Source organism: Ischnura elegans, chromosome 4 (genome assembly GCF_921293095.1).
Source record: "Ischnura elegans chromosome 4, ioIscEleg1.1, whole genome shotgun sequence".
NCBI lineage: Eukaryota > Metazoa > Arthropoda > Insecta > Odonata > Coenagrionidae > Ischnura > Ischnura elegans.
Window position 1 is genome coordinate 80456089 of NC_060249.1, and position 27870 is coordinate 80483958.

Here is a 27870-nt window from a genome sequence, read left to right on the forward strand (position 1 = left end):
CGCGAGAAAGTGACCGGGCGAAATATAGCTCCATCTGAGAAGAGAGTCGAGATCTGCGCATGTGTGACCTTCAAGGCGGAAAGAAGGTGACTTGAGGACCTATCTATACAGCAGACAGGCAGAGAAGGGCCGTGTTTGCAGACTGAAGATTGTTAGGTTACTGGTGCTAGGGGTCTTGTTTCCTTCTTTCATCTAACATGTCGAAGCCACAGTCAGATTTTGAGAAAAGAAAGCAAATCAGTGTTCGGGGAATAGCACAGGTTGAGAATGTCACCAACGTAAAGAAAACTTTTAACCGGCACTTGCATTATACACTTGTCAAAGATCGCAATGTCGCTACTCCGCGTGATTATTACTTCGCTTTAGCTCATACTGTGAAGGACCACCTTGTTTCAAGATGGATAAGAACCCAGCAGCATTATTACGAAAAGGATCCGAAGGTAAGCTCAAAGTTGTGTGCGCATTGTAATTTTTGTTGATTCCTTAGTGCTGGGTGTGATTCAAGTAGTATTTTGCGGTATTTTTAAACGCGTTGAAATGTTTGGCTCAAATTGCTCGCGTGTAACTGCTTATTTCCTCGGTAGATCAACTAGTGGTTGGAAATTCATATTAAAGTAATGCTTTCATTCTGTGAAATTTGTCCTTGTCCCTTTGTAGTTCTCTTCCCAATGACATTAGTTTTCCAGGTTTAACCTTAGGTGACCTTCCAGCGGTATACGCTGTGATGTGTACTTATGGTTGTGAAATATCCTATTTGCAATGTGACTTTTGTAATTCCTGTTCTTTAGTACAATTTCAGCCCGTGCTAAACAGAAAAACTTCCGCCCTCGATAAGATAATCGCCGATGAACTTAGGAGTACATTATGGTTCACTGACCTTCAGGGGCGGCTTTTGACCTTAGTGCTCGACTATCCCAGTGTTGACCTCTGAAGTCTATCGTGTCTCCAATTTCAGTCGCGAATTATTTCATGTCATTAAATGCTGTAGCTTGAACTTGATTCGACTTGCTATTTTCGGGAGTTTAATTCAGAAGAAACCTGTTGTCAATTATTATCAACTATTTCGTTGGGAGAGAAATATTGCCAATCTGCAGGTTATCTATCATTATTTTATACTCGTTTCACTTGAGAGGTCAGATGTTTCTGATAGGCAATCTCAACATAATTTAAGCTTTGCAATTCGAGTTGAGTTCTTTTACCGTGTAATCATATACTATTAATGGGATATTGGGGTGGTATCTCCTATGATTATATTTGTTGCTAGCTATAGTGGTCATAGTGCGAAGTCTCTTGACCCGATTAGCCCAGATGTTGAGAAAGCGGACTTCAGTTTTGACGCGCGGTTACCGAAGATTTGGGACAAGGCTAATCGACAGTAGCACCCTTAGGTCATTGATTCCAATCGTGATTCATTTGACTTGAAGTACTGAGCCCATTGAACGTTGCATGTCTCTTTATTTTGACCCAATTAGGATTAGAGCGTCAAGAAAACACTGGCGAAGCTTATGTTTTGCGTTATTGAATGAAATTGGTATTCTACTTTGCGCTAGTTAATTTCTAATAATTAATTTCTTTATTTACGATGAATTCTCCCGGAAAAATAAGCTACTCAACATTTACAGTTGCCATTATGTCACGATGCAATGTTAGCCGTATTACATTTACGAAAATTAATACATTTGCCATTATAATCAAATTTATATATCAGTGCGTGCATGCATGCAAGTGCTCTCACCGTTTGAAGTTAGAATTGTGCGGTAAATTTAGTTTTTGTTCAATTTCAGCAGTATGTATTCAGTTTTCTTGAGCAGTAGCAGCCATCAGTGGCGCAGCGAGGGGGGGTTTTGGGGTATAAAACCTCCCCCAGAGCCCAGAGAAATTTTTAAATTCAATCCATTTTACTTAATTGGATTAGTATTTCTTATAAAATAGTGTTAGGATTAATCATATATCCCTCAGAAAGCCGTAAAACTCACCATTATGAACCATTAATCTTTTTATCTAATACATTTTTCTTGAGGAGGGCCCCCGTAACTCCCGCTTACCCTGGAGGGTATGCAATACCCAACACCCATAAGTATTAGCGGCGCATAAAACCCCCCATAGCCTTAATTCTTAGCTGCGCCCCTGGCAGCCATAGCATTTAATAATGCATGTAAACCTATTCTTCTCTTTAGATGTATTTTTTAATCGATGAAAGTAATCCAACCCCTTCAGAATAACCACAGTTTCAAAAACTTTTTTATTCGTAGAATAGATTTATATTCATGGGCTTAAAAAAATGTCTTCTGTGGTGACCTCTCCCTAAGATTTGTTGTTACATTCATGATTTGAATTTTCTTCCATTTTTCCAAGCTATTATTCCACTATATCAGCTTCCTGGGTCTTTGTGAGAAAATTTTCCTGTTATGCAGCAATTTATGGAATCGGGTTGTTTTATTGGCTTATCGGGTTGAATTGGTGTCTCATCCTTACGAACTGGGTTCAAATCCTGGTGGAGGCTTGGATTTTAAGAAAATGGGATCCATGCCTGGGCACTTGAAGGACAGCACTCCCTTGATTATGTTCATTAATGGTCAATATTAGTACCAATTGCTGAGTTTTTCTACACCGATCCTTCACTCTTAGTTCCAGCATGATCTTGGCTGTTGGTTGTCCCCTCCAAAAGTAATACAGAGGTTGCTTATTTATGTCATATTCATTTGTACCAATTATTTTATTTGTAAAATTTCTATCATTGAGTCAATTTTTCTTAATATTATGAGCTTTAGCTGGAGAGAGAGTAGGGAAGAACAACCCCTCATTTTTTCTCTCCTTTTGTGGGAAAGTAAATATTTGGGTTGAGATTGTATATGCCTTTTAACTGGACAGGTGTATGAATCCTGGAAATGAGCTTCCTTTAAATTACTTAATCTCTTTTGCTACGCCAACTGGATGCAAGAAAAAAAGGTGGTATTCATCTCCTCTGCATTATTAGTGCATGCAGGCAAAATGCCACAATAGGCCAGAGGAAGGAGTAGAGAGGTATTGTAGTAGAGAGGGAGCTGAGGAAGAAGTTCTTCTCTGCTGCTGTACATGGACAATAAAATTTTCAGGGTCCTGGGGTGGGAACCCAAGGTCAGAGTAGAGCTGAGTCACTCTTAATTTAGTTTATGTAGCTAGATGGTGGTGGTGGAACAACTTGATTGCTGGAATGTAGGTGACTTGAATTCAATGGAGCACGAAGTTCAAAACTAAAAATATGCTGCTGCTCAGGGATAGGTTACTTTTCTCATTTCAATGAATACCTTAGCCACCACTGCCCACACAGCACAAAGTGAATAATATGCACATAATATTCAAATATTATGCGAATATTATGCCACCACAATGGTATAAAACGCGCATATTATGTACATAATATGTGCATATAAATGGTATAATGTCCTCATAAATTGCGGTATTATGCGCATAATATGCGGAATATATGCAGTGATGGAATGGCATAATATGCACATAATATTCAAATATTATGCGAATATTATGCCACCACAATGGTATAAAACGCGCATATTATGTACATAATATGTGCATATAAATGGTATAATGTCCTCATAAATTGCGGTATTATGCGCATAATATGCGGAATATATGCAGTGATGGAATGGCATAATATTTGCATATATACGGAATATATGCACCTTTTATGTACATAAAAGGTGCATAAATGGTATAATGTCCTCATATATTCCGTATATATGCAAACATTATGCCATTCCATCAGTGCATATATTCCGCATATTATGCGCATAATATCGCAATTTATGAGGACATTATGCCATTTATATGCACATATTATGTACATAATATGCACAAGTTATACCATTGATGTGGCTATATATATGCACATATTATACCCATATATGCCATTTATATGCACCTTTTATGTACATATTATGCACAATTTATACCATGGATGTGGCCTAAAATATATGCGCATATTATGCCCATATATACCATTTATATGCTCCTTTTATGTACATATTATGCACAATTTATACCATGGATGTGGCCTAAAAAAATATATGCGCATATTATACCATTTATATGCTCCTTTTAGGCACGATTTATACCATTGATGTGGCTAAATATACGAACATATTATACCCATATATACCATTAGTATGCACCTTTAGGTACATGTTATGCACATTTTATACCATATCTACGAACCTTTTATGCATATTTTATACCGTTGATGCGTGATAACATGCAGTTGCATAATATTCGAAAATTACATGAATAAAAATTGATTTCTGGAAACGAGGAGAAATTTAATGAATCATTCATGTAGACACAGCATAGGTACATTGCACTAAAACAAGGCACAATCCTTCATCGTTGTATCACAAATATACAAATATTCAGTTAGGAGTCCTATATCATCGCAAATTTGGTTTAAATATCATGTGAATGACATCTAATGACAAACATTCGCCCTTCCATAATCGTTACTCATGAAATTGCGATTAGAAAGTACAAAGTATGTCACACGAATTCACAATCACAACACTCGCGATGATTCCTTCCATGACATCCGCATGGTTGAACATCTACGGTCTTTTCTTAGCGAATGTATTAAAAATGGTCCAAAATGTGATTCCAAGCCACAAAGAGGTCTTCTAATCGTATAATTATCTCTGTGTTAGTCATAGAGTTGTGGCGAGCAATCACGCAAACGATGTAAGCAAGCCGTTCTTGAAAATGCACTCCGAAACAATAAAGATAATATTGTCATTAATAATCACAAACTAAAATAATTATTTGCATATATGATCAAGTACGTGATATCTTCAGGGCGAAAGTGCAGCTCACAACCTGGTTCAGTACTTAAGTGCCAAAACTTCGTCTTTCCTTGGAATAGCCTCCCTTCACTTTTCAAGCTGGGACTCTGACTGAAAAAGTACCGTCATAAGATATACATTTAGGTAATTAAAAAAATTAATTAAAGTACTGGGAATAACACTCAAAATTAGGAGCTGATAATTTCAGATTTGCTTTCTACCCTATGACAAACGACAACGACTCACGTACGTGTACTTACTTTGATTTTAAATAAAGTCCTGTTCTTCATACCATGAAGCTTATTATTCCTTATCGTATATGCGTTACCAGAATAGTACTGTGACATAAATTAGTTCCGTAAACCCATCTTTTCCTCTTTAATATTAGATTTTTCAATAGACGTTCAATTATGGCAATTACGGCAATATGGCTACGGCAACAACTAACAACAATGAACAACAACACAACGGCCATGGACAACGGCAATATGGCTACCAAGCTGCGTACCTCGCCAGACCGGAATATGCCGGTGTGTAAAATAAAAAAATAATAATAATTGTGGAGTATTCTGCGAACGATACGAAATTGTTAGTGATATATTAAAACATAAGTTTTCACATTTTTTGATACAGAGGATGTATGATCATCGATTTTTACGGATACAATCACAGTTTACGGCGGCATAATATTTAAATATAATGTGCATATTATTCGCATATTATGTGCATAATCGACGGAATATTATTTGCATATTATGCCTATCCATTTATGCAACTTTTATACTGAATAGGATTTTTGAGTTTGCTGGGTGGCCGTTAATTAATGATTCTTATAAGAATCATAATTAATGATAAAATGTTACTAACAACGAAATAATATACATACAATGTCAATATTATTAATAGTTTACGGCGGCATAATATTTAAATATAATGTGCATATTATTCGCATATTATGTGCATAATCGACGGAATATTATTTGCATATTATGCCTATCCATTTATGCAACTTTTATACTGAATAGGATTTTTGAGTTTGCTGGGTGGCCGTTGATTTATGATTCTTATATGAATCATAATTAATGATAAAATGTTACTAACAACGAAATAATATACATACAATGTCAATATTATTAATAGTTTACGGCGGCATAATATTTAAATATAATGTGCATATTATTCGCATATTATGTGCATAATCGACGGAATATTATTTGCATATTATGCCTATCCATTTATGCAACTTTTATACTGAATAGGATTTTTGAGTTTGCTGGGTGGCCGTTGATTTATGATTCTTATAAGAATCATAATTAATGATAAAATGTTACTAACAACGAAATAATATACATACAATGTCAATATTATTAATAGTTTACGGCGGCATAATATTTAAATATAATGTGCATATTATGTGCATAATCGACGGAATATTATTTGCATATTATGCCTATCCATTTATGCAACTTTTATACTGAATAGGATTTTTGAGTTTGCTGGGTGGCTGTTGATTTATGATTCTTATATGAATCATAATTAACGATGGGATGTTACTAACAATGTAATAATATACATATTATGTCAATATTATAGTAATAGTTTACGGCGGCATAATATTTAAATATTATGTGCATATTATTCGCATAATATGTGCATAATCGACGGAATATTATTTGCATATTATGCCTATCCATTTATGCAACTTTTATACTGAATAGGATTTTTGAGTTTGCTGGGTGGCCGTTGATTTATGATTCTTATATGAATCATAATTAATGATAAAATGTTACTAACAACGAAATAATATACATACAATGTCAATATTATTAATAGTTTACGGCGGCATAATATTTAAATATAATGTGCATATTATGTGCATAATCGACGGAATATTATTTGCATATTATGCCTATCCATTTATGCAACTTTTATACTGAATAGGATTTTTGAGTTTGCTGGGTGGCTGTTGATTTATGATTCTTATATGAATCATAATTAACGATGGGATGTTACTAACAATGTAATAATATACATATTATGTCAATATTATAGTAATAGTTTACGGCGGCATAATATTTAAATATTATGTGCATATTATTCGCATAATATGTGCATAATCGACGGAATATTATTTGCATATTATGCCTATCCATTTATGCAACTTTTATACTGAATAGGATTTTTGAGTTTGCTGGGTGGCTGTTGATTTATGATTCTTATATGAATCATAATTAACGATGGGATGTTACTAACAATGTAATAATATACATATTATGTCAATATTATAGTAATAGTTTACGGCGGCATAATATTTAAATATTATGTGCATATTATTCGCATAATATGTGCATAATCGACGGAATATTATTTGCATATTATACCTATCCATTTATGCAACTTTTATACGGTATAAATTTTGAGTGTGCTGTGTGGGTGATTTCAAGGTTGGTCAAGGAAGTACCTACATATTCCAATTAGAGATTGGAATATATGGCAGAATTTTTCTTGCATAATTCCTAATATTTACCACAAAAAAACTTTTCCTACCTTGAAATGAGTTTTTAAAAACCCTATGAATGAAACTCTACCCCCAAAGATATTGATGCTATTGCCAAAATGTACAAATGTCTTAAATTATGTAACTGATTTAAATACCCACCTATTATAACATATCCTCTCCTTTTCCTGCTCTCAGTTCCATCTTCGCCCTTGATTAACCTTCACCCCCCATGGAACTGACTTTCTCACCCCCACCTCCAGTCACCATCTTTTCATTTGAATGACTCCTTTGTTTAAGTTCTACAGTGGGGTCCTCTACCATGCTCTGCCTCAACTCATTTCCTCATGATATTTTTGTATTTTTTGCCATGTAGTTCATAATTTCTGTTTGTTTTCTTTTGTTAACTGTGGTTATAATATAGGTTAGGAACTACTAGCATAGATAAATGTATTCTTTGGGGACAGAGGTTGCTGAAAACTATGATGAATGGAAAAATGTTGGATAGTCCAGGAAGGATATTATAGAGAACAGGGATTATGGTTATAAAGAAGAGTAACATACTTGAAGCCTGGATCACATGATCAAATTTCTCGTCCCTTCAAGGGGTACTAACTCTAGCGATAACTTTTCAAAGACTGTGATAATGATAGCTTGAGATATTCTGCCTGATATTCTGCCCGATGGTAATTTTTGTTGCCCCTTTTTCCATCTCTTCCAGTGGTTTCATGGTGCCAGAATGCCATCAAGACAATAGTCATGTAACACTATCAAATTTTTTATTTATATTTTGGTGCGTAAAATTTCTAATATATACATTGGACACCATTGCAAAAATTTTTGTAATAAAAGTAAATAATAACTTGTAATAAAAAAACACTCAGAGTAATATTTCACTTCTAAAAAAAGTTAAGGAAAGTGTGTTCCGGCACTGCTAGTTTTTGCCATGACACCACTGATCCCTTCATATTTACCTCTCCCATTCTATTGAAAGCCAAAGCTAGGTGTCATAGTCAGTCTTTGCTATCTTAAGGCTCTGATTTGCCCAATGAAAACTTGAGGAGTAGAAAAAGGTTTTTACAAAAATGGATGATAAAGCTATGAGTATCTTTCCATCTGGAGCCATCTCTGAAAAAACTTACTGCCTACAGTCATTTTTCAGAGAGCCTTGACTGAGAAATCCGTCATGGATGAAGATAATCCCATATAAATCCAAAGAAAAAATCCAATAAATCCAAAGATGGGGAAAATGATTTTGCAAATCAGGCGTTAACACTTAAAAGAGAGATAGTCTTTGTAGGTGCACTGAACTGACGTGTACATATTTATATACCCTTTGATTATTGCAATTTCCCCTGGATATTACTATATTTTTTAAAATTAAATAGTCTATTTTCCACATTCCGCTGGAAATAATTAAAATTTTTACTTCTGTTTTCATGTCATGCATTAGCGTGTCTACTATCTATCATTGGAGTATTACATGGGACGCTCTCTTCAAAATACAATGATTAACTTAGGGATCCAAAGTGCCTGTGATGAAGCTATGTACCAGGTAAGAAAAATCTTAATATTAAATCTGGGAGCTTGTGCTACAGTCTTTGCTATGAAATTGATCATATGGCATCTGTTAAAATTTAAGGATACTTGAGAATCTTGCCATGCAACAAATCATCTTTGGTTCAAATGCTGGCTGTTGGCCAGGCTTTTATTATTGGCACATTTGTGGTCATAATACTATGAATTATTAATGTACATTTATGCAAGACTTTTTTCTGTGGGGACTTTGGTGGAATGGTTTTCATGTACTGGCCAATTTGAGGGATCATTCAATGAAATGACTGGATTAGCCTGTGGCATACCTTTATGGAGTTACTCACGAATGTACATCACAGTGGGAATATTTGCACCAGGTGTCACCCGGCTCAAATTTGGAAGATTCAGCTTCAAATCATTGTTAAGGGAAATAATTTTTCGCATGTGGAATTTTTGTACTTACTTCGGAATGATACATTGCTGGTGGGAATAAATATCTTAGATGTAACTGAGGTTCATCATCTTTTGTTTTTGAAAAAAAACCTACATATGTGAGTCATTAGTTCTCATTAATCCTTTTGTGTTAGTAAATATGAGCTTAAGCTGCCTCTGCTTTTGGCCAATAACTTTCCCATTCAAAAGATTCCAATGCAATACATCCACCATAGCTTACTGTGATTCTTCTATGCAAACAAATGAATGCAAACTTCAGTGTTCATGGAGGGAAAGAAAGTGACTCCTATCAAGGCTATACTGCCTTTGAGATCCAACTCAGTGAGAGCTAGTACTTTTCCTTTCCACTCTTTGACTCATTATTGTAATCGTCTTTTCTACTTGAACCAAATTTTTATTTGCTGCTGATTATCTAAATATATTTGTCATACATTTTCAATTTTTTTAACTTTCAGATTAACTTGTGGCTGGTTAACTTTTGATTTAGTCATTTAATCAGTTAGTATTAGTAGTAATTAATTAGTGATTAGGTAATTGGTCATGTTATAAGTAAATTTTTGAAATCCTAAAATTGAAACCTCTGTAATTCATTCAAAGAAAGTTTTGGACTGGATGTGCAACAAGTATTTTTGAACAAGTGCTAAAGAAATCAGTTTACCTTGGACTCAAAATTATTGAGGTGTTATCGTTGGGTTGAAGGGTTTACTGCAGTAGCAACTTGATTTATGGTTGACAAAGAGCAAGTATACTTAGGGACAACTCATTCCTCTGAGTCACCTCCTTGCAAACTAGTAAACAAATAATTATTTTACTCACAGCAGGGAAGTATTTCCTTGATGACTGAGGCATATTGTAATCAAGAAAAGGCCTCTGGCAAGGTTCCACAAGGGTAGCACTCATTGTGTTTTTTGTGAAAGTTTATTTCAACATTTTTTTCATCCCCCTTGTAGCTCGGCCTAGACATTGAAGAGCTTGAGGAGTTGGAAGAAGATGCTGGGCTGGGAAATGGTGGCTTAGGGCGTCTTGCTGCTTGTTTCCTAGATTCTATGGCTACTCTTGGCCTTGCTGCTCATGGCTATGGTATTCGTTATGAATACGGTATATTTGCCCAGAAGATAAAGAATGGTGAACAGGTAAAAATATTACCATAGCATAATGTCATTTGTTAATTTTTCAGTTCAACTTTTTATGCTTTGGTAATTACTGCCAAATCCTTTGATTACTAATTCCGTGATTGTTAACGAATATATCTTTACCTCGTATTTTTCAATGTTTATAATGATAGCCTTACAAAGTTACAATACTCGTATTTGTCACTCTTATCAGCCCATCGATGTGTTTCAACTCTGTGTCACCTACAAGAATTGGGTGAGGTACATACTTAATATGGTTAAAGTACTTGATAATTAATTTTACTTTCAAAGATAGAAATTTAATTGACTTTTGGTGATGCACATTTTGCCTGCAGACTGGGTTCCATGCACGGGTGCTGGCAGAAAAATTGCATCCTCCTCCCAGCACACATGGTTCCATGCATTTTATTGGGCATAGTTTTTTTTTAATAAAAGGTTTTCTGTGCTCTTGAGTCAAACTGCTATGTCAAAGTTTTATCTTTTGGTTAGTTGGGAGTTAGTTTGAATAATTGGCTTAATTTCCCTTAATTGGCTCTATATTGTTTTTATGAAATTTAATCTTCCAAAGTAAAGAGCAACAAGATTTGATTTATTGGTGGAAGGTTAATGAATACCCCTGCTATGTATACTCTCATGACTTATTGATTTTTCTGTAATTCATGAACTATCAAAAATGGTGTGGTTAGAAGGCATAAAATTTCAGTGTGTATTAGGGAGATCTCTTTATTTTATATATAATTGCAGAGTATTTTTATATGTAAGCCTGTTAGGGTATATGTTGATTGCTCTTGTTTTTTTTTTCAAGACTGAAGAGCCTGATGATTGGCTCAGGTTTGGCAACCCATGGGAAAAGGCACGACCTGAATTTATGCTGCCTGTGAATTTCTATGGAAGGGTAGAGGACACCCCTCAAGGAAAGAAATGGGTTGATACTCAGGTAAGACATAAGGTCAAGAGCATGCACTAAATTGATTCCATCTTGAAATTGTTGCAGCTGTTCCATGACTACCTCCAGGGCAATTTTTTAGAATCCTACAAATCTGGGAATTCTTAATATAAAATTTTGATCAATCTGAATAGTATTGGTAAATTAAGAACGATGGAGTCTGATTTTTGAATTGAATATAACTGATCAAAGGTATACAAAAATATGTGCAGAGATAATAGATAATGCACTCTTTAGTTTAACAGATAAAAATACCAAAAACTTCTGAGTTAATAATATATAATAATTTTTGTCCTTTTTGTGCTTTTATGTGAACAGCATCTAATTAAAAATTGAAGATGGCCATGAAAGAAAGTAATTTGAATGGATATTTTTTTAACTATCTTAAAAACAAATCAAAACTGCTCCCACGGAACTGTGCCTGATCATATTTGAGAATTAACTTTGGCCAGTAATTGCAAAAGGATGATGGGATATAAAAAATATTTTCAATAAAAGTATTTGGTGGTGTAAATGCAGCCAGATTTATTAAAAATCAAACGATTGGTAAATGAGCCTATTAGTTTGTATCTGCAGAAAAAATATTTTCAATAAAGATATTTGGTGCCGTAAAGACATTCGTGCAATGACATCTGATTGCACGTCACCTAAATGTCATTGCAAATTCGTGGAACTTCGTAATAAAGTTCTTTTAGTAGCCGCCAGGACCGGGACCGAGGTTCTTCGTAAAAACGAAAATTTCGTAATAACTTTTCTTTTACCATAGATTGGATGGGCCGTTTTGTCGGGCCCAACGATTTGCTTTGTAATAATCAGATTGATTGTCGACGAGTTGACTTTGTGGAAATTCATAGGTACAGTAGGCTCTCGTTATTACAAAGTTCACAGGACCGAAAAACCGGAGGTTTGTAATAACGAAGTTTGTATGAACACTTCTTTTAGGAATCTTTAGTTCATAAAGCTATGCAAGGCATCAAGAAGTGTGCTTATCATGCAGAATAAAACACTGCATTACAATTGTGCGTGAACTCATTATTGTGAAGAACTGATCTAGCTGCGCTTGTGATGCAGCCGGAGCCGAAAGAAATCGCTGTCCTCAGGAGGGAAGAAGAGGTGAAATGCTGTACAGTTCCTGACTTCACATCAAATTAAATGATACTTTGTTTGGATTATGCCCAAAGTGGAAGTTCCTTTACACCACATGGTGTTGCATAGGCCAACTCGAAAGACGCCAAATTTGAAATTTCGGGCATACTTGAACTTTTCCAATTTTCGTATCTCTGAAAGTTAGTAACTTGAATTTGAGTAGGCAGAGGACTAATTGTACGTCCAATTTACGAGTGGTAATGAGTGGGTCACCATGATTCCACAGGAATGAAGCTTATCATATGATGTTGCGTGCATACTGAAGTATCTCCTACTGAAGAAAGAACCATAATTGACGCTCTTGCGCACAGTGCACGAGGAGAACTTAAACGTAGCGCAATGGCTATAACGTAGCGTAGCATATATCCACCTAAATGTCATTGCACATTCGTGGAACTTCGTAATAAAGTTCTTTTAGTAGCCGCTGGGACTGGGACTGAGGTTCTTCGTGGTAACGAAAATTTCGTAATAACTTTTCTTTTACCATAGATTGGATAGGCCGTTTCGTCGGGACCAACGATTTGCTTCGTAATAATTAGAACTTTGTAATAAGGTTATTCGTAGTAATGAGAGTCTACTGCAGTAATGATTCAAATGGCTGTAGTAATTTTCCACACTTTTAAATTTGCTCAATCAATGCTTACACATCATTATCAAGTTAACTTGATAATGATGTGTAAGCATTGAAACTGGATTGTTAATATTTCTATTTTCTTGCCTCTACTTAACAGCACCAAATTAATAACAGCAACGACCGTGCTAGGATTCCACTGTTGGAACTCCTTTATTATAATTCACTTGCGTATACATGACAGAAGACTTAAAAAAAACTGAAACAATTTACTGTTGATTCTGGAGTCTTATTTCAACACAGATTGTTATATTCTTTGGTTAAATATATCAAAAAGGGAATTTAATGTGTATGCTCCTTGACCAGTGTATAAATTGAAATTTTCTGGTAGTGGTTAGTCGTCCTTGTAATTGAAAATCAAATGCGTAATACAATACGTATTAATGTCAATTGGCTAATCATAAATTTTTTCTTCCCAGAAAATATTTGTGTACTGTTCAACTCTAAATTTGTCATTATTTGCAGGTTGTTTTTGCTATGCCTTATGACAACCCTATCCCTGGCTATGGCAATAATGTTGTTAATACTCTCAGGCTTTGGTCAGCAAAATCTCCTGTGGAATTCAACCTCAAATTCTGTAAGTATTTTCTTCTGTTACCAAGAATTAAGTCTTTAGGTACAGAAGTTGTCATTGCAGCAGCAACTTCATCACTGTAATCAGTATTACTGCGTCAAAAATTTTTTTGGCCACATAAATAGCAAGAAAGATTGCTGAAAAAATAGTTTACAGTGTTTAATAAGGAAAAAAATATTAGAATTGTTGTTAGAAAAAATACTTAGGGTTAGAGTCAAGTTCATCTTCAATTGTAGATTGAAGAGTTGGAATGAAGATCTCATTTGAAGTTGGGGAGTAAGAATGTGAAATTGAGACAATGCATTCCGTAGCCATCAAGTTGAATCACCATAAAATTGCGTGCATACATGAAATGATGTTCTCTTTTTTGGATGACCTTGGAAAGCCAAAATCTGCATACAGTAAGCTTTTAACTACTCATTAAGCTGACATTTCTCAAGGGTAACAGAAAACTTAAGGTTGGAAAAATTCTAAAAAAAACTTACTGCAAAGAAAGTCGCTGAGCTCTTTTGGGGGAGGTAGTAAAGAGTGTCCGCCACATTATTATTTGTAAAGATCAGATTAGTATGATAATGCCTGAGCTGTTTTTTCTCGTGTGTTAAAATGTGAGCTGACATTTAGTAGACTACATTGACTATTTATTGAACCGTGTCTAATTGGGGTAACTTGCATGGGTAGATATCATCTCATGATGTTACATGCAGGATCAAAATGACTTAAAAGCTACTCCTATGGTCATTAATCTAGTCACTTATCTTTAACCCCTGAGCAAGACAACCATCATCTATTGCGAAAGTGACTTGTGTGTGTGAAGTGAGTGAATGATGTCTGCCTCAACTTTTTTTTATATATCCATTAATATTTCCTTGTAATTAACATATTTAGTGTGTATGCTTTCATGATAAAATTTTATTTTTACAGTCAATGATGGAGACTACATTCAAGCTGTAATTGATAGGAATATTGCTGAAAATATTTCTCGTGTTTTGTATCCAAATGATAACTTCTTTGAAGGAAGGGAGTTGAGGTTGAAGCAAGAATACTTCATGTGTGCTGCAACATTACAGGTATGCATGGTCTACTGCTTGTTTACTTTATATGCATGAAAATTTTCTGACATAAATTTTTTTCTTCTTAAGCCTGACCTATTTTTTCTATACCTCAAAACAAAGAATTGAAGCTTTAAAAGTTAATGGAAAAAAGTAAACCTACTACAAGGCTTTCACATAACTTATATAATTATTTATTGAAAATTATCTTTTTAAATTAGTTATATACACCCTTCATTAACATTAGTGTCTTAATTCTTTTTCAGGATATAATCAGGAGATATAAAGCTTCCAAATTTGGTACCCGAGAAATGGTACGAACAAACTTTGATGCTCTGCCTGATAAGGTTGCAATTCAACTTAATGACACCCATCCGTCCCTTGCTATTCCTGAGTTGATGAGGATATTGGTGGATGTTGAAGGACTTCCATGGGAGAAGGTGAGAATTTCTTTGAATGCAGTTCCAATTTTTCATTGTTAGGATATCCATGTCTACAGTTACCATTCTCATACGAAAGAATCCACTTCAGGATTACAATAAATTCTGGTTATTTTGGTCACCATATATTGGTTGCGCAAAGGTAGATAAGCCAACTATCTGGCTGAAACATCAGTATTTCACGCCTCCAAATTTTTCAATGTGCACTAGTCACAAATTGCATGTGATTTTCACAACTTCTAACATACACGTATCGCCATTTTCTCTGTCGTACAGATTTTGCTATATGGAGGTTTGACTGAATAAGTTTTCATTGTACACATTTTTAAGAACGTTTGCTACTTATTAGGACTACAGATTAAAATTAAAGTTGCTTAGAAATAATCAGGTTCTTTCCACATTCATTTTCTTATTGATGGAATGTTGTGACTATGATACTAATACATATTGACGTGACTTTTCATTTTATTTCTAGGCTTGGGAAGTTACCAAGAAAACATGTGCATACACAAATCATACTGTTCTCCCAGAGGCTTTAGAAAGGTGGTCTTGCAGTATGCTAGAATCAATTCTACCCAGGCATATGCAGATCATTTATCACATCAATTTCCTTCATCTTCAGGTATTTTTTCTTTATCTTAATATGATGTACAGTAGTTAGTTGTTAGATTAGGAATGATATTTTTAATTTCAGGTAAATTGCATGGGATTTCATAAATTTGTTGTGAATGTTTGTTAAAATTTGAGTTCAAAATTACATTATGCCACTTGAGTTTAAGAAAAATGATGAAAAAATATTATGAGTATATTTCTTTTCATTGCGAGGCAATAACTGAAAAAAATTGTTTTCATTAGCTCTGTTTGTCAATGTTTGCTTTGGATATATGCTATCATGTTTGGTAGACTCTTTTCATTCCAAATTGTTCAGTTATCGTGCAGAACACTTCATGAAGCAGAAGTCAAAAAGGACAAGGAATGAAAATTCTCATTTCATTTCTTTCATTCCCCTTTTTTATCCTACCAAAATTGTTTTGGCATCTTTTTCCTAGGATGTAAACCTTTTGCAAATGCCATTATATCATAATTATTTATATATATATATATATATTATAATTATTTATATATATATAAGTTTTTACTTTTCTTAGCTTTACAGATGTAGCAATCACAGTTTTATTGTCGTACGTTTTTGTGGGTATGACACTAGTAGCTCTATTTCAACCAAACACATCTACAGGTGTGTCTAGTGAAGAAAGGTTTTTTTTTAAAATATGTATTATTATCGTGGACTTAGTGGAAATTATTTTCCAGTTTTGTGATACAGCTGACTTTTGTAAATTTGAACTCAAAGGCTACCAATTAGTTCATGGGTTGGTCCATAAGTTTAAAAAATTATCATCAAATCTTTCTGAATAAATCAAATCTGTATTAGCAATAAGGTATTTGTTTGATTCTAATTATATTGACCTCTTCAAACATTTTTTTTCCAAAATTATTATAATAGGAAGTGCAAAGGAGGTTTCCTGGTGATGTTGATAGGATGCGAAGAATGTCTCTCATTGAGGAATCAGGTGAGAAGAGGGTAAACATGGCACATTTGTGCATTGTTGGATCTCATGCTGTTAATGGAGTGGCCAGAATTCACTCTGAAATTCTGAAAAGGGATGTGTAAGTACTATTTATGTGAGGCCTTAATTTCTGCTGAAAGAATAATTTTAGTAGCAAAAATTATTGCTGGTGTTAAGCCCTACCTATGTATCTATTAAACTTCTGTCATTGAAGGTCACTCGAATGTTTTGGCTTTCAGATTCCGTGACTTCTATGAAATGGATCCTGAAAAATTCCAGAATAAGACCAATGGAATCACACCAAGGCGATGGCTTTTGCTGTGTAACCCAGCTTTGTCTGATCTCATTTGTGAGGTTAGTAGTTATTGTAATGCTACGTTTCAAAAGTTTGAAGTTTTGCTTTAATGTTATTTTTGTAATAGATGAGACAATAGAGCGTACCTCAGTTAAATAGTTCCCATGCATTTTTTTTTTTTTTTTTAATGTCAGCTCTTCAGAGGTCTTTGAGGTGTTGTGGGGCTATTAGGGATGGGTTGGTTTTTGGGTGATTTGGGGGGATTGATTTGGTTCTTTGGGTCTCGGCTTTACAAGTTCTTATTGAGCCAGAACTTATGCCAAAAAGAACTAGTGCCAAAATAAGTAGTGGGAAAACAAGGTTGAATCCATCTCTTTCATTGGAAGTAAAGGTTTTGTAACGAGATTGCGATATGACAAAATAAGTAGACTGTTGTTGATCCTGAAATTTAAATTTTCTTAATATCTTTATAACTATAGTTTTTCAACGATTTTTGAAACTTGATTTTTTTATGTCACTCTCAATGAAATGATGGCCATGTGAACCATTAAAAACCCTCCTCCATGCACAGCTCGACTTCTAAGGTCATCCTTATAAGATAATCTTATTTCTTGTATGCTAAGTTACTGGTATGCAATGGCTACAACAGTGTGCGGTGTCTTATTCTGGAGGCTTGTGCCACCTCTTCCATGGGGCAACTTGAGATGCGGAAAGTCACAGAAAATGCTTATGCAGCATGTATAAGCATTTTCTGTGATTTTCCGTGCGGGCATGTATAAAACTCAAGGTTTCTTGGCTCATGAATGAACCCTCCCCTTGGAGGTATTCCGTAACCCCAGATCTTCCTCCTGGAAGCCCTTCCCCCCACAAGTTTTACTGCAATAAATGCTTAAAAGATGTGGAAATAAGAGGAAAGAGTATAGAGCCTTGAAAATGAGGTTAAGAAACCATTGTGCTGTAGAGGGCATTTTTCATTCCAAAATGTTATTTTAATGGTTGTATGACAATGTATAAGGTTTCCAGAAGCTTGTTTTATTATTGAGAATAATGTTTTGGCAAATATAATGATTTTGATCATATTTTGAATTACACATACAGGCCTTAGATGTTGTTTTCACTCATTTATTTGTTTTCATTTGTAATACTAGAAAATAGGAGAAGATTGGATTGTGCATTTGGATCAACTTAAGCAGTTGAGCCAGTTTGCTACTGACCCAGGCTTCCAGAGGAGTGTCCAGAAGGTCAAGCAGGAAAACAAGATGAAGCTTGCCCAGTTGTTGGAGAAAGACTATGGAGTGACCATTAATCCATCATCCATGTTTGATATTCAGGTAATAACAGTCATAACGATAATGACCATAATATGTTCATCTTAATTTTTTCTAAGAGTTTGTCTGTATTCCTTCTTCTTCAACTTTACTATAAATATTCTTGTAAGATGTGCTAACTATCAAAGAGGAGAGATAATTCCAGGTTATAAACTATTTTTGCCCCTACACCACCCCAAGTGTAATAATGGCCAGTGCATGGTTAGCTAAATTGCATACTGGAAGAAGAGTGATCTAAACTCCAGAATATCAAAATTATAGGATACCTAAACTGGGGAAAGAAACACTCCAATGGCCGTAACAAGGGTTTTTATATAATATATTATATATGTACACACGTTTGAAATAAACTCACACGAGCATTATAAATAATGTAAAGGAACTTCTTCTTGCCCTGGGGTGGGCACACAAAAAACTTAGAAATTGACGGAAAAACGAAAAATAAAATAAAAGTGAGGAACTTACGGGGAAAGGTTGTTTTTACAAATTTTCGATGGTACGCAGCCCATCTTTCTCGAGTGAGGAGAGGAGGGAAAGTGAGGAAAGGGCATAAGGAAGGGTGCAAGGCAGAGGGCAAAGATGGAGGGAGGAAAAACGGTGGACGGGGATTGGTGGTGTTCTTTCTAATGGGCGCGGTTGATTCCTGGTCCAGAAAACGCACGGAAAGCCCATATGCATGCCTGTTCCAAGTCCTTCAGCTCTAGGGGGGTGGTAGACGGGGGAAGGGAGGCCAATATTCCCACTTTATAGCAATGGTCAAACAGAGCTTTGTGGGAGGAAGCATGAACGGCGACTGGAAGGGAGGCAGAAACAGAAGAAACGCTATTACAAGAAGAGCGATGCCCGTTCATATGTATGCACAGGGGAGTGGTGGATAAGCCGATATAAAAAGCCGGGCATTTCTGGCATAACAGTATATATACAATGTTTTTTGTTGTGCAGGAAATGTCCGACACTGAGGGGAGAGGGAAGGCAAGGAATTGATCGGGAACCACTACCCCACCCTCGCCGTGCAACCGTCCTAGATGTAAAACCTGTAAAATTTTCTCTCCACCCCCAGCCTCTTTCCTCTCCAAACTTAAATTCCTCCTGATATCTCCTTCCACCACCTGTACCTCCACCAACATCATATACCTCCTTCAATGCAACTTCTGCCCCGCTTTTTATATAGGCCAATGCTCCACCACCCTCAACCTCAGAATAAATAATCACCGCGCCTCCTGTTGTCCGTCGTCTCCACACGAATCTCTCCCGGTCCCCACACATTGTTTTTCGCATGATTCCATCTTTAATCTATGTTTCAAAGTTTCTATCATTGCCTCTCTGTCACCCACTGACTCGCCCCTCAATCTCCACACCCTCGAATTGGCATGCATCTTCAACAAGGTTGAGTGATGAAAAAACAATAGACACTGCTGAAATATATAGATAGAGAATGAGGGGGGAAATGGTTGTGGTGTAAAGGTAGGAAGAGGAGAGGGGGAAATTGTGGCTGGACGTAAGGCATGGGGGGAGGGGGGGGCGGAAAAGGAGGGGAAGAGTAAACGGACGGAGGTAAAGAAGGTGGGGGGGAAGAGGGAAAGGGAAGGTTTAACTTGGACGGAGGGTGGGGGAACGTGACGTAAGGATGACCGTTACGGAGTGGAAAATAACTGTGGGCGTAATGTTCTTAGTGCAATAGAGAAAATAGAGAAGAATTTGGGATGGGACCTTCATCACTATTAAGGAGTTTCCCTTTGTTTTTATAAATGTAAATGCTCTCGTATGTGTCAAGTAGGTGATTTGATGTTTGTTTCAATAGAGTTAGGTTGTCTAGGGTAATTTCGTGGTCTGTGTCCGTAAGGTGTTGTGCAATGCTGGATTTCTCAGGTTTATTGTTTTTGTAATATGAGAGGTGTTCTTTGTATCTGGTGAGAATGTTGCATCTTGTTTGACCTATGTAGGAAGCTTGGCAGGAATTACAATTAATCTGATATATGCCGGATTTTTCTTGAAGAGGTATTTTATCTTTACTGGTGCCTAAAAGTTGTTTTAGTTTGTAATCGTTGGTGTAAGTGATTTTAGTGTTAACTGAGTTGAAGACTTTATCTAGACCTTTTGTTATGGTGGGGTAAAACGGGATTTTGATGATTCTTTTTGATAGGTCTTTTTTGTGAGTGGTTGAGTTGTTGATTAAGTGTTTGAATTCATGTTTTTTCAAGATATGGTCAATTAAAGAAGTAGAGAATCCGTTCTGTTTGGCAATATCTTTAATGAAGAGTAATTCTTTATTGAATGCTGGTTTACTAAGAGGCACATTTAAAAGTCTGTTAATGAGGGAATGGAAGGCAGCAAATTTATGGCTTGGGTGAACAAATGAGTAGTTGTGTATATAATTTGTTGTGCTGGTGGGTTTTCTGTATATGCCAAAAACGATTTTGTTTTCGGATCAAGTTAAGAAGAGATCGAGGAAGGGAATTGAGTTATCAATCTCGGTTTCTACGGTGAACTTTATGGGAGGGAAAAGGCTGTTTAGGTTGTCTAGGAAAGTATTCAGTGAGCATTTCTTTGTGTCAAATACGGCAAAAATGTCATCAACATATCGTAAATAAATGGAAGGGAAGTAGGAGAATTTCTTCTTGAAGGTTGTTTCGAAATGTGTCATGAAGACGTTGGCTAGAAATGGCGAGAGTGAATTACCCATAGTAGTACCGAAATTTTGTTTGTAGTATTTCCCTTTAAAGGCAAAATAATTTTGGTTCATTACTAAATTCGTGAGGCATATATACTCGTCTATGGTTTTCTGATCTAAAGATAGGGATTGAAGCCAAGTTGTAAGTGAATGAATGGCTATGTCAATAGGTACACTGTATCATATAGGATACCTGTGGTCCCATCTGTTCCTGAGATTTATTTCTTTTGAGTTATTTTTATTTGACGATATTCTAGTGTGTCTAGTTCTTTGCTGTCATTAAATAAATATTTTAACACATTATGATGTGTTATATTTCTATTAGGTATTATCATATTTTAAAGGCTATTTATGCATGTACAGTACAGTCCCGATTATCCGGGCTAATGATGGGGAGAGACGGCACGAAAAATCGGAAAACACGGATAACCCAAACTTTTACTTAAATGTCTTGTAATGTTATTAATTTACCTAAAACAAACAATATAATATAATTTATGGAGGTATCTGTTATTTTAGAGTGCTTCCCGGACTCGATGAGAGCTTCCTTCGCCAGTTTGTGATCTTTTTAGCGGCGATAACATGGTTTTACTAGTATTATTAATGCTCTATATAAGGTCTGGTTTCGAAAATCGCACATCCGTGGCCTGTGATCACAGAGCGCGGTTGTGCACTGCGAGGCTTGGAAAACAGGAACACGGTGCTCCCGTCAATGCAGCTAGTGTGCGATTGCTTTCGTTTTAAGTAGGGGATTTGAACAGAAATAATAAGCCTGGTGTATCCTCACATTAATGTAGTAATTCCGATGATTTTGCATCGGATATTTATTTTTTATAAATATCACTGAAAAAATTGAGCAAGAGTGGAAATCATGCGCGAATAATCTGTAACCCGGATAAACCGCAGCCGGATAAACGGGAGTCTGCTGTATTACTTTTGAGGGGGTTGAGGAAGTGTCTAAAAGTGAAGTTTTTATCTTCACACAAATTAATTATGAGGAAATATGTAGAGAGATTTTTACTCTTTTCTTTATGATATCTAATAATGAATAAAACTTGGCGACCTTAGGATTGAGTCAATGATGGGCTGTTGCCATTTTGAAGCCAAAGATTATTGATTAGTGTATTTCAGTGTATTATTCTCTCTTAAATATATTTATGTTTGTTCTTGATGCAGGTCAAGCGGATACATGAGTACAAGAGACAACTCCTGAATTGCTTGCACATCATCACCCTTTACAATAGAATTAAGCAGAATCCCAAAGCTCCATTTGTTCCACGTACCGTAATGATTGGTGGAAAGGTAATTATTAAATGTGGATTTGATAGAAGTTTTGATGGATTTACTAATGCTATAAAGACTATTGATCCTTTTTATGTTTTTGGAGTTACCCACCTCTTGATTACACCAATAAAATTAACAACTAATGTAAAAGTTTAAGCAATTTAATATTGCCCTTAAATTTTCTCTTGTACAACTTAACTTTGTCACTAAAAACTTATCACCTTTCAGGCAGCACCAGGTTACTACACTGCCAAGAACATAATTCGATTAATCTGTGCTGTGGCCAATGTTGTCAATAATGATCCAATTGTAGGAGATAAATTAAAGGTGATCTACTTGGAAAATTATCGTGTTACCCTTGCAGAGAGAATAATGCCTGCAGCTGACTTAAGTGAGCAAATTTCAACTGCTGGAACTGAGGCATCTGGAACTGGCAACATGAAATTCATGGTGAGTTATTGCGGTTACTAGTTTACTAAAGGGCTTTTCTTAGTATATGTACTAAACATGTTCATATACATATGTTCGTGTTCTGTAAATTGTTTTTTGTGTGTGCTTCTCTTAAGATGCTAAAGTTGGTATTTATTCAATTTTTAATTTCACAGTTGAATGGAGCATTAACAATTGGTACTCTAGATGGTGCTAACATTGAAATGGCTGAAGAGATGGGCAATGATAATATTTTCATTTTTGGTATGACTGTTGAAGAAGTTGAAAATCTTAAGGGTCATTATAATGCCTGGGACTACTACAATCGTAATCCTGAATTGAAACAGGCTATAGACCAAATTCAAAATGGATTCTTTAGCCCAAACAATCCTGATGCCTTCAAAGATATTGCCAATATTCTGTTGCATCATGACAGGTTTGTGTTTTACTTAGAACGGTATGCTTGGTGAATGTTTGTACGAAAAATATTTGCTAATCAAAACTGTGATATTATCTTTTAGGTTCTTACTGTTGGCTGACTTTGATGCTTATATTAAGTGTCAGGAAAGAGTGAGTGAAGTCTACCAGGTAAGCACTTCAATACATAATCATCTTAATCTTACATGAGTATCTTTATTAGGAACACCTAGGCAAATTTATGAAGCCTGCTAGGGCAATGTTGTCTATCCCGGGCTTTAAAAGTACTGATAATGAGTACTTTGTATTTGGTTTCTTACCCCTCATAAAAGTGGTGGCATGAGGCTAACTACTACTGTGGTTGCCCATGCTTCGATGTTATAACTTATCAAAAAAATTTTAATCTCTCAAATTAATATTTAAATGAAATCATTTTTTTCTCTTATTACACCATCTACACATACAGTTAAACTTTGAAAATTCAATCTTACAATTAGTGTGGACAAAGTTTTTTAAATTGCATTACAAATTCTATAGTTATATGTGAAAGTCTCATATATTGAAGTTCAGACGAGACGCTTGGGTCATATTGTTTGGATAGCATGATTAGATGTGCGCCTCACTTATTGGTAGGGGCACCCAATCCTTCCTTTGCATATCTCCCCTAATTACTAAAACTATAATTTCTTCGACTAAATAATATAATTTCCAGATGTCAACCATAAGGTATTAGAGGTGAATTTTGAAAGCTCTTCTGACATGATCATGACAATCCAGGAATGTTTCATAAAGCTTTACTATTTGCTAAAATACCAAATAAATGGAGATTGTATACCTATGTTTAAAAATTATTTTAAAGGGCATATCAGTTTTTCTTGATTAAATTTAATTCAATCAAAACCAATGATGGCTGTTGGTATCAGAAAAACTGCTGGGAAATAATGGAAAAATTTTAGTTGCTGAGAATGGGCTCATAAGACTCAAAAACTTATTAAGGTCATCAACATTGAAAGCACCCATAACCTTATGGCTATTTCTCTGCAAATGTCATATACTTCCTCAAATGCTCATTACATTATGTTCAATGCGGCATGAATATTACATAGGGAAGATAATTTGTTGATCTGGGGGCTTATTCTGTATTTCCAAATTTGGGCTCTTTCAGCCTCTGTTCAGAAGTTCAATTAAGTGGCTGCCAATGGTGCACATGTACTGACACTTTCAAGGGCTCTCTCACACAGCACCTGTTCATTTCCAATGTGTGATCGTTGATTCCTCTAGCTTTAAATGACTTGCGGAATGATTCATTTGAACATCCAGCAGCTCTTCTAATGTGGTTAATTCGGAATTACACAACACCTAGAGATGTTAGAATTGAGTATGTATATTTTGAGGACATGCTTACCTTTTTTGTTATGATGCTGAGTTTTATTTATTTTCAATTTATCTTAGGATCAGCAAAAGTGGACTGAGATGGCTATCCATAATATTGCATCATCAGGTAAATTTTCAAGTGATCGCACCATAGCCGAATATGCTAGAGAAATTTGGGGTGTCGAACCTAGTTGGGAAAAGCATCCTGCACCTCATGAACACCAAGAAGAAGACCTTGCTGCCGCCAAGTGAATCATCAAATAACCACTTTGAGGGAAATAAACCAGAACCTTATTAGCTTAGTATGTCCCTTTAGGTAAGAGAGTGTAATTAATGAGCGGGAGCTATAATGAGAACCATATATTCTTACGAATAAAAGTTATGCTTGGTAATGCATTAGGGCATGTTCTCTCGGCCAAGTACACATCTCTTTGAATGTGAAAGTTATGAAAGAATGATGCATTCTTGAATTGATGATTATTATTTCAAAGTTCGCATTTAAATTACTATGATTCGGTATTCTTCTCATGCCTAGGTTGAGAGACCAGTTTTGGAATAATTTAAATTCTTGTCCTCAATTTCTTCAACCCCAGTATTGTATAATTTTCACGACGAATAAAATAATTGCCGATACTATACTTCGTTCACTCATTGCTCACACTGTAAATTCATCTAGAGGTACTTCAATGTTATTATGGAGGTTTGTGAGTGGAAATCCAGTCATTTTTTTGTGGAAGGTCACCATTTTGGATGTTGATGATTGGAAAAAGGTATTATTAGAATCAAAATATTGCTTTTTGAAATTTATTAACATTTCAGTGTTGACTAATTTTTGTGCCATATATTTGAGATAATCGCACCTCTCATATTAAAGTTATGAAAAAAAGTATGGGTAGAAATCACTGCCATTGAATAAATTTCCTGTAAGTAATTTTTGAAACAAAATCTTTTACTCTCCCTTACCTATTTAAACTAATTTTTATGATTTATTTATTTTAGCTTTCTTATTCAATATTTGTTGAAACATGTGGTGCCATTCTATTGCCTCAATGTGTGCAGAGACTTTGTGCACACATTTTTGTGATTTTACTAGATATTATTTTTGCTCCAAGTAGTGTTTGTTATGCTTTTCTTTTGTTATTTCCGTAAATAAATGAATGAGTTGTAAAATATTATCAGATGTCTTTTAACTACATTAATATACTTTCTTTGTTCAGGTTATTGAATTGAGATTTATTAATGATATTTTATGAACTTTGCTGTAAAAGTGTCCCTAACTCTTTCTCGGTGTTCTGAATGTTGTGATAATAAACGGTCCTGTCACTTTTGAGTAACATGCATCTTCACAAATTATATATTTGTCCACTTGTTATTTTTTGATATTGAAATTTGCATGATGTTGCACTTAGTTAAACAAAAGCTGCATATTATATTAGCTCATGTGAATGTATTTTATGTTATTTTTGAACTTATACTGGGTGTAATAAAATGTTGACAGTTACAATTTCCAATTATTTATTAAAATTGAACATGGTAATCACCAATAAGGTTGATTAAAGTTCAATAATGAAATTCATAAAGGCTGTTATTAAAAGATAATATTCATTTAATTTAACATTAGGAGTAAATATCAGCAGCAGAATAAATTAGTAAATGCTATGAAAAATGCACTATGAGAAAGACAATTTTCTGTATATCACAATAAATGTACAGATTAAAGCTATGCAGCTATTTCTCTAACAGGCTTCGTTAGTGAGAGTAATATGAATTAACCTTTTATTTGAATGCAGCAATTATTTAAAATATTAATTTACCTATAACATCAGATTTAACAGTAATATCTAACAAATGCAGTGACCAGAATGAAATATTTGTGTGTCCACCCTGAAGTTTTTAAAATTGGTAACTTTTGATACAATAATCCACATTATTGCAACTCTGAATGATAGCATTCATACCACTTATCTACGTTGACATCACGACAAAATTTGCTCAGGAGTCTGAAATTGAACATTTCTATACTAACACATGAGAATGTTTCATCTGTAAAAAAGGTGACTCTGTGCATTAGTTAAAATACAGGTACAAAAGTTCAAATTCAGTTTCTCCAGAGGCCAACACATAAATTTGCTCAACAATTAACATGAATTTTGAACGACAGGAAATGGCTGGTAGCACATACCTATAGTATATGTAACAATATATTTATCACATGTCATGGAAAAAGTGTTTCAAACAGCATAAATAGTCAGCAAGCTAGTGATAAACTTACTACCTGCTTGAACAAGGCCAAATCAATCCTACTTTGTACCATTAACTTTGGCTGATAGGTTATTGTATCCTTTTTCATAATCCCTCAACATTCACTTGCCATTGAAATCAAGTGAAAGGGAGTATTCAGTCACCATACATAAAGCATTCATCAATACATCAACTTCAACAGTATTTAAGTCTGACATGGCATCAACACAATCTTTCTTATTGTTCTTACAATCTTATTAACAAATCTTACTCTGCAGACTATTCTCTCTTAGCTCAGGACCACAATCTTATCACAAAAAGGAATTTCATTTTTTAAAGCAGTTCCAATCTGCATAACAATGTTATCATTAGTCAAAGTGTCCCAACTCATGGTTAAGTACAAAAACTTCAAAAAATGTTTCAAAAATAGCTTTAAAGCAGCAGCCTCAACAATCAACGTGAGTAGACATGTTGCAATACTACATCTCCTTGAACATGAACAGTGTCTACATGCAATGGATTACCTCTGTGAACGTACTTAGCAACCTGTTTTGAATTGACAAATACATAGTAATGATCTGCACTGACTTTGATGACTAAGTTAAAAATTGAACCTGGACGGAAAATGATTCTATTTTTATGCAAACAAACTTCCTCTCCCCATCCGTGGTCCTTCTTTACCCAGGAATTCAAAATTAATCGCTCTTCACTTTGAAAACGAGGGTTGATATGCAGAGCCACCTCAGGATGTGGGAATGTTTGTCTTCCTCGCTGTAAATTCACATAGAACCTGGAAGTGGAACACCAAGGACATTTAAAACCAATGTCTGACTGAAAATATTTACAGACCTCTCTGAATGACTTTATCATTATATTCTCTACTCCCTGCTACATTGACGTTAAATTAATGGTTTGAAGGAAGACTTAAATGTGGAGTAACAGATAAGTACATAATTTTATAATATTTGCACATCAATATTAGGCCTAAACAATTTCTCGCAACCCAAGAATATATTAGCTATTTATGATTCTAAC

At 35.1% G+C, this 27870-nt stretch overlaps 2 protein-coding genes across 5 annotated transcripts in view; one reads left to right on the forward strand and one right to left on the reverse strand.

The window, feature by feature from the left end:
• Positions 1–25769, forward strand: LOC124157707 (glycogen phosphorylase). Its single transcript, XM_046532667.1, has 16 exons — positions 1–440; positions 8774–8875; positions 10260–10442; positions 11248–11379; positions 13631–13742; positions 14661–14806; positions 15055–15228; positions 15704–15850; positions 16733–16896; positions 17036–17150; positions 18240–18422; positions 22267–22392; positions 22603–22824; positions 22980–23239; positions 23325–23391; positions 24673–25769. The coding sequence occupies exons 1-16, from the start codon at positions 198–200 to the stop codon at positions 24844–24846; spliced, it is 2550 nt and encodes an 849-aa protein (XP_046388623.1). The 5' UTR covers positions 1–197; the 3' UTR covers positions 24847–25769.
• The window catches only part of LOC124157711 (galectin-5-like), a 19298-nt gene continuing 16760 nt past the window's right edge, over positions 25333–27870 (reverse strand). For 3 of the 4 annotated variants that reach the window (XM_046532680.1, XM_046532679.1, XM_046532681.1), the window contains one exon: positions 25333–27625. In XM_046532680.1, coding sequence (XP_046388636.1) covers positions 27289–27625 — 337 coding nt within the window. In that variant the 3' untranslated portion in view covers positions 25333–27288. The remainder of the gene's footprint in view (positions 27626–27870) is intronic. The other variant, XM_046532682.1, reaches the window with a different exon arrangement.

Excerpts from the sequence above, each read along its gene's own strand:
- LOC124157707 (XM_046532667.1), top strand. The coding sequence starts at position 198 with ATGTCGAAGCCACAGTCAGATTTTGAGAAAAGAAAGCAAATCAGTGTT. Across the intron at positions 10,443-11,247 it reads AGATAAAGAATGGTGAACAG|ACTGAAGAGCCTGATGATTG; the intron begins GTAAAAATATTA and ends TTTTTTTTCAAG. Across the intron at positions 18,423-22,266 it reads CATCCATGTTTGATATTCAG|GTCAAGCGGATACATGAGTA; the intron begins GTAATAACAGTC and ends TTCTTGATGCAG.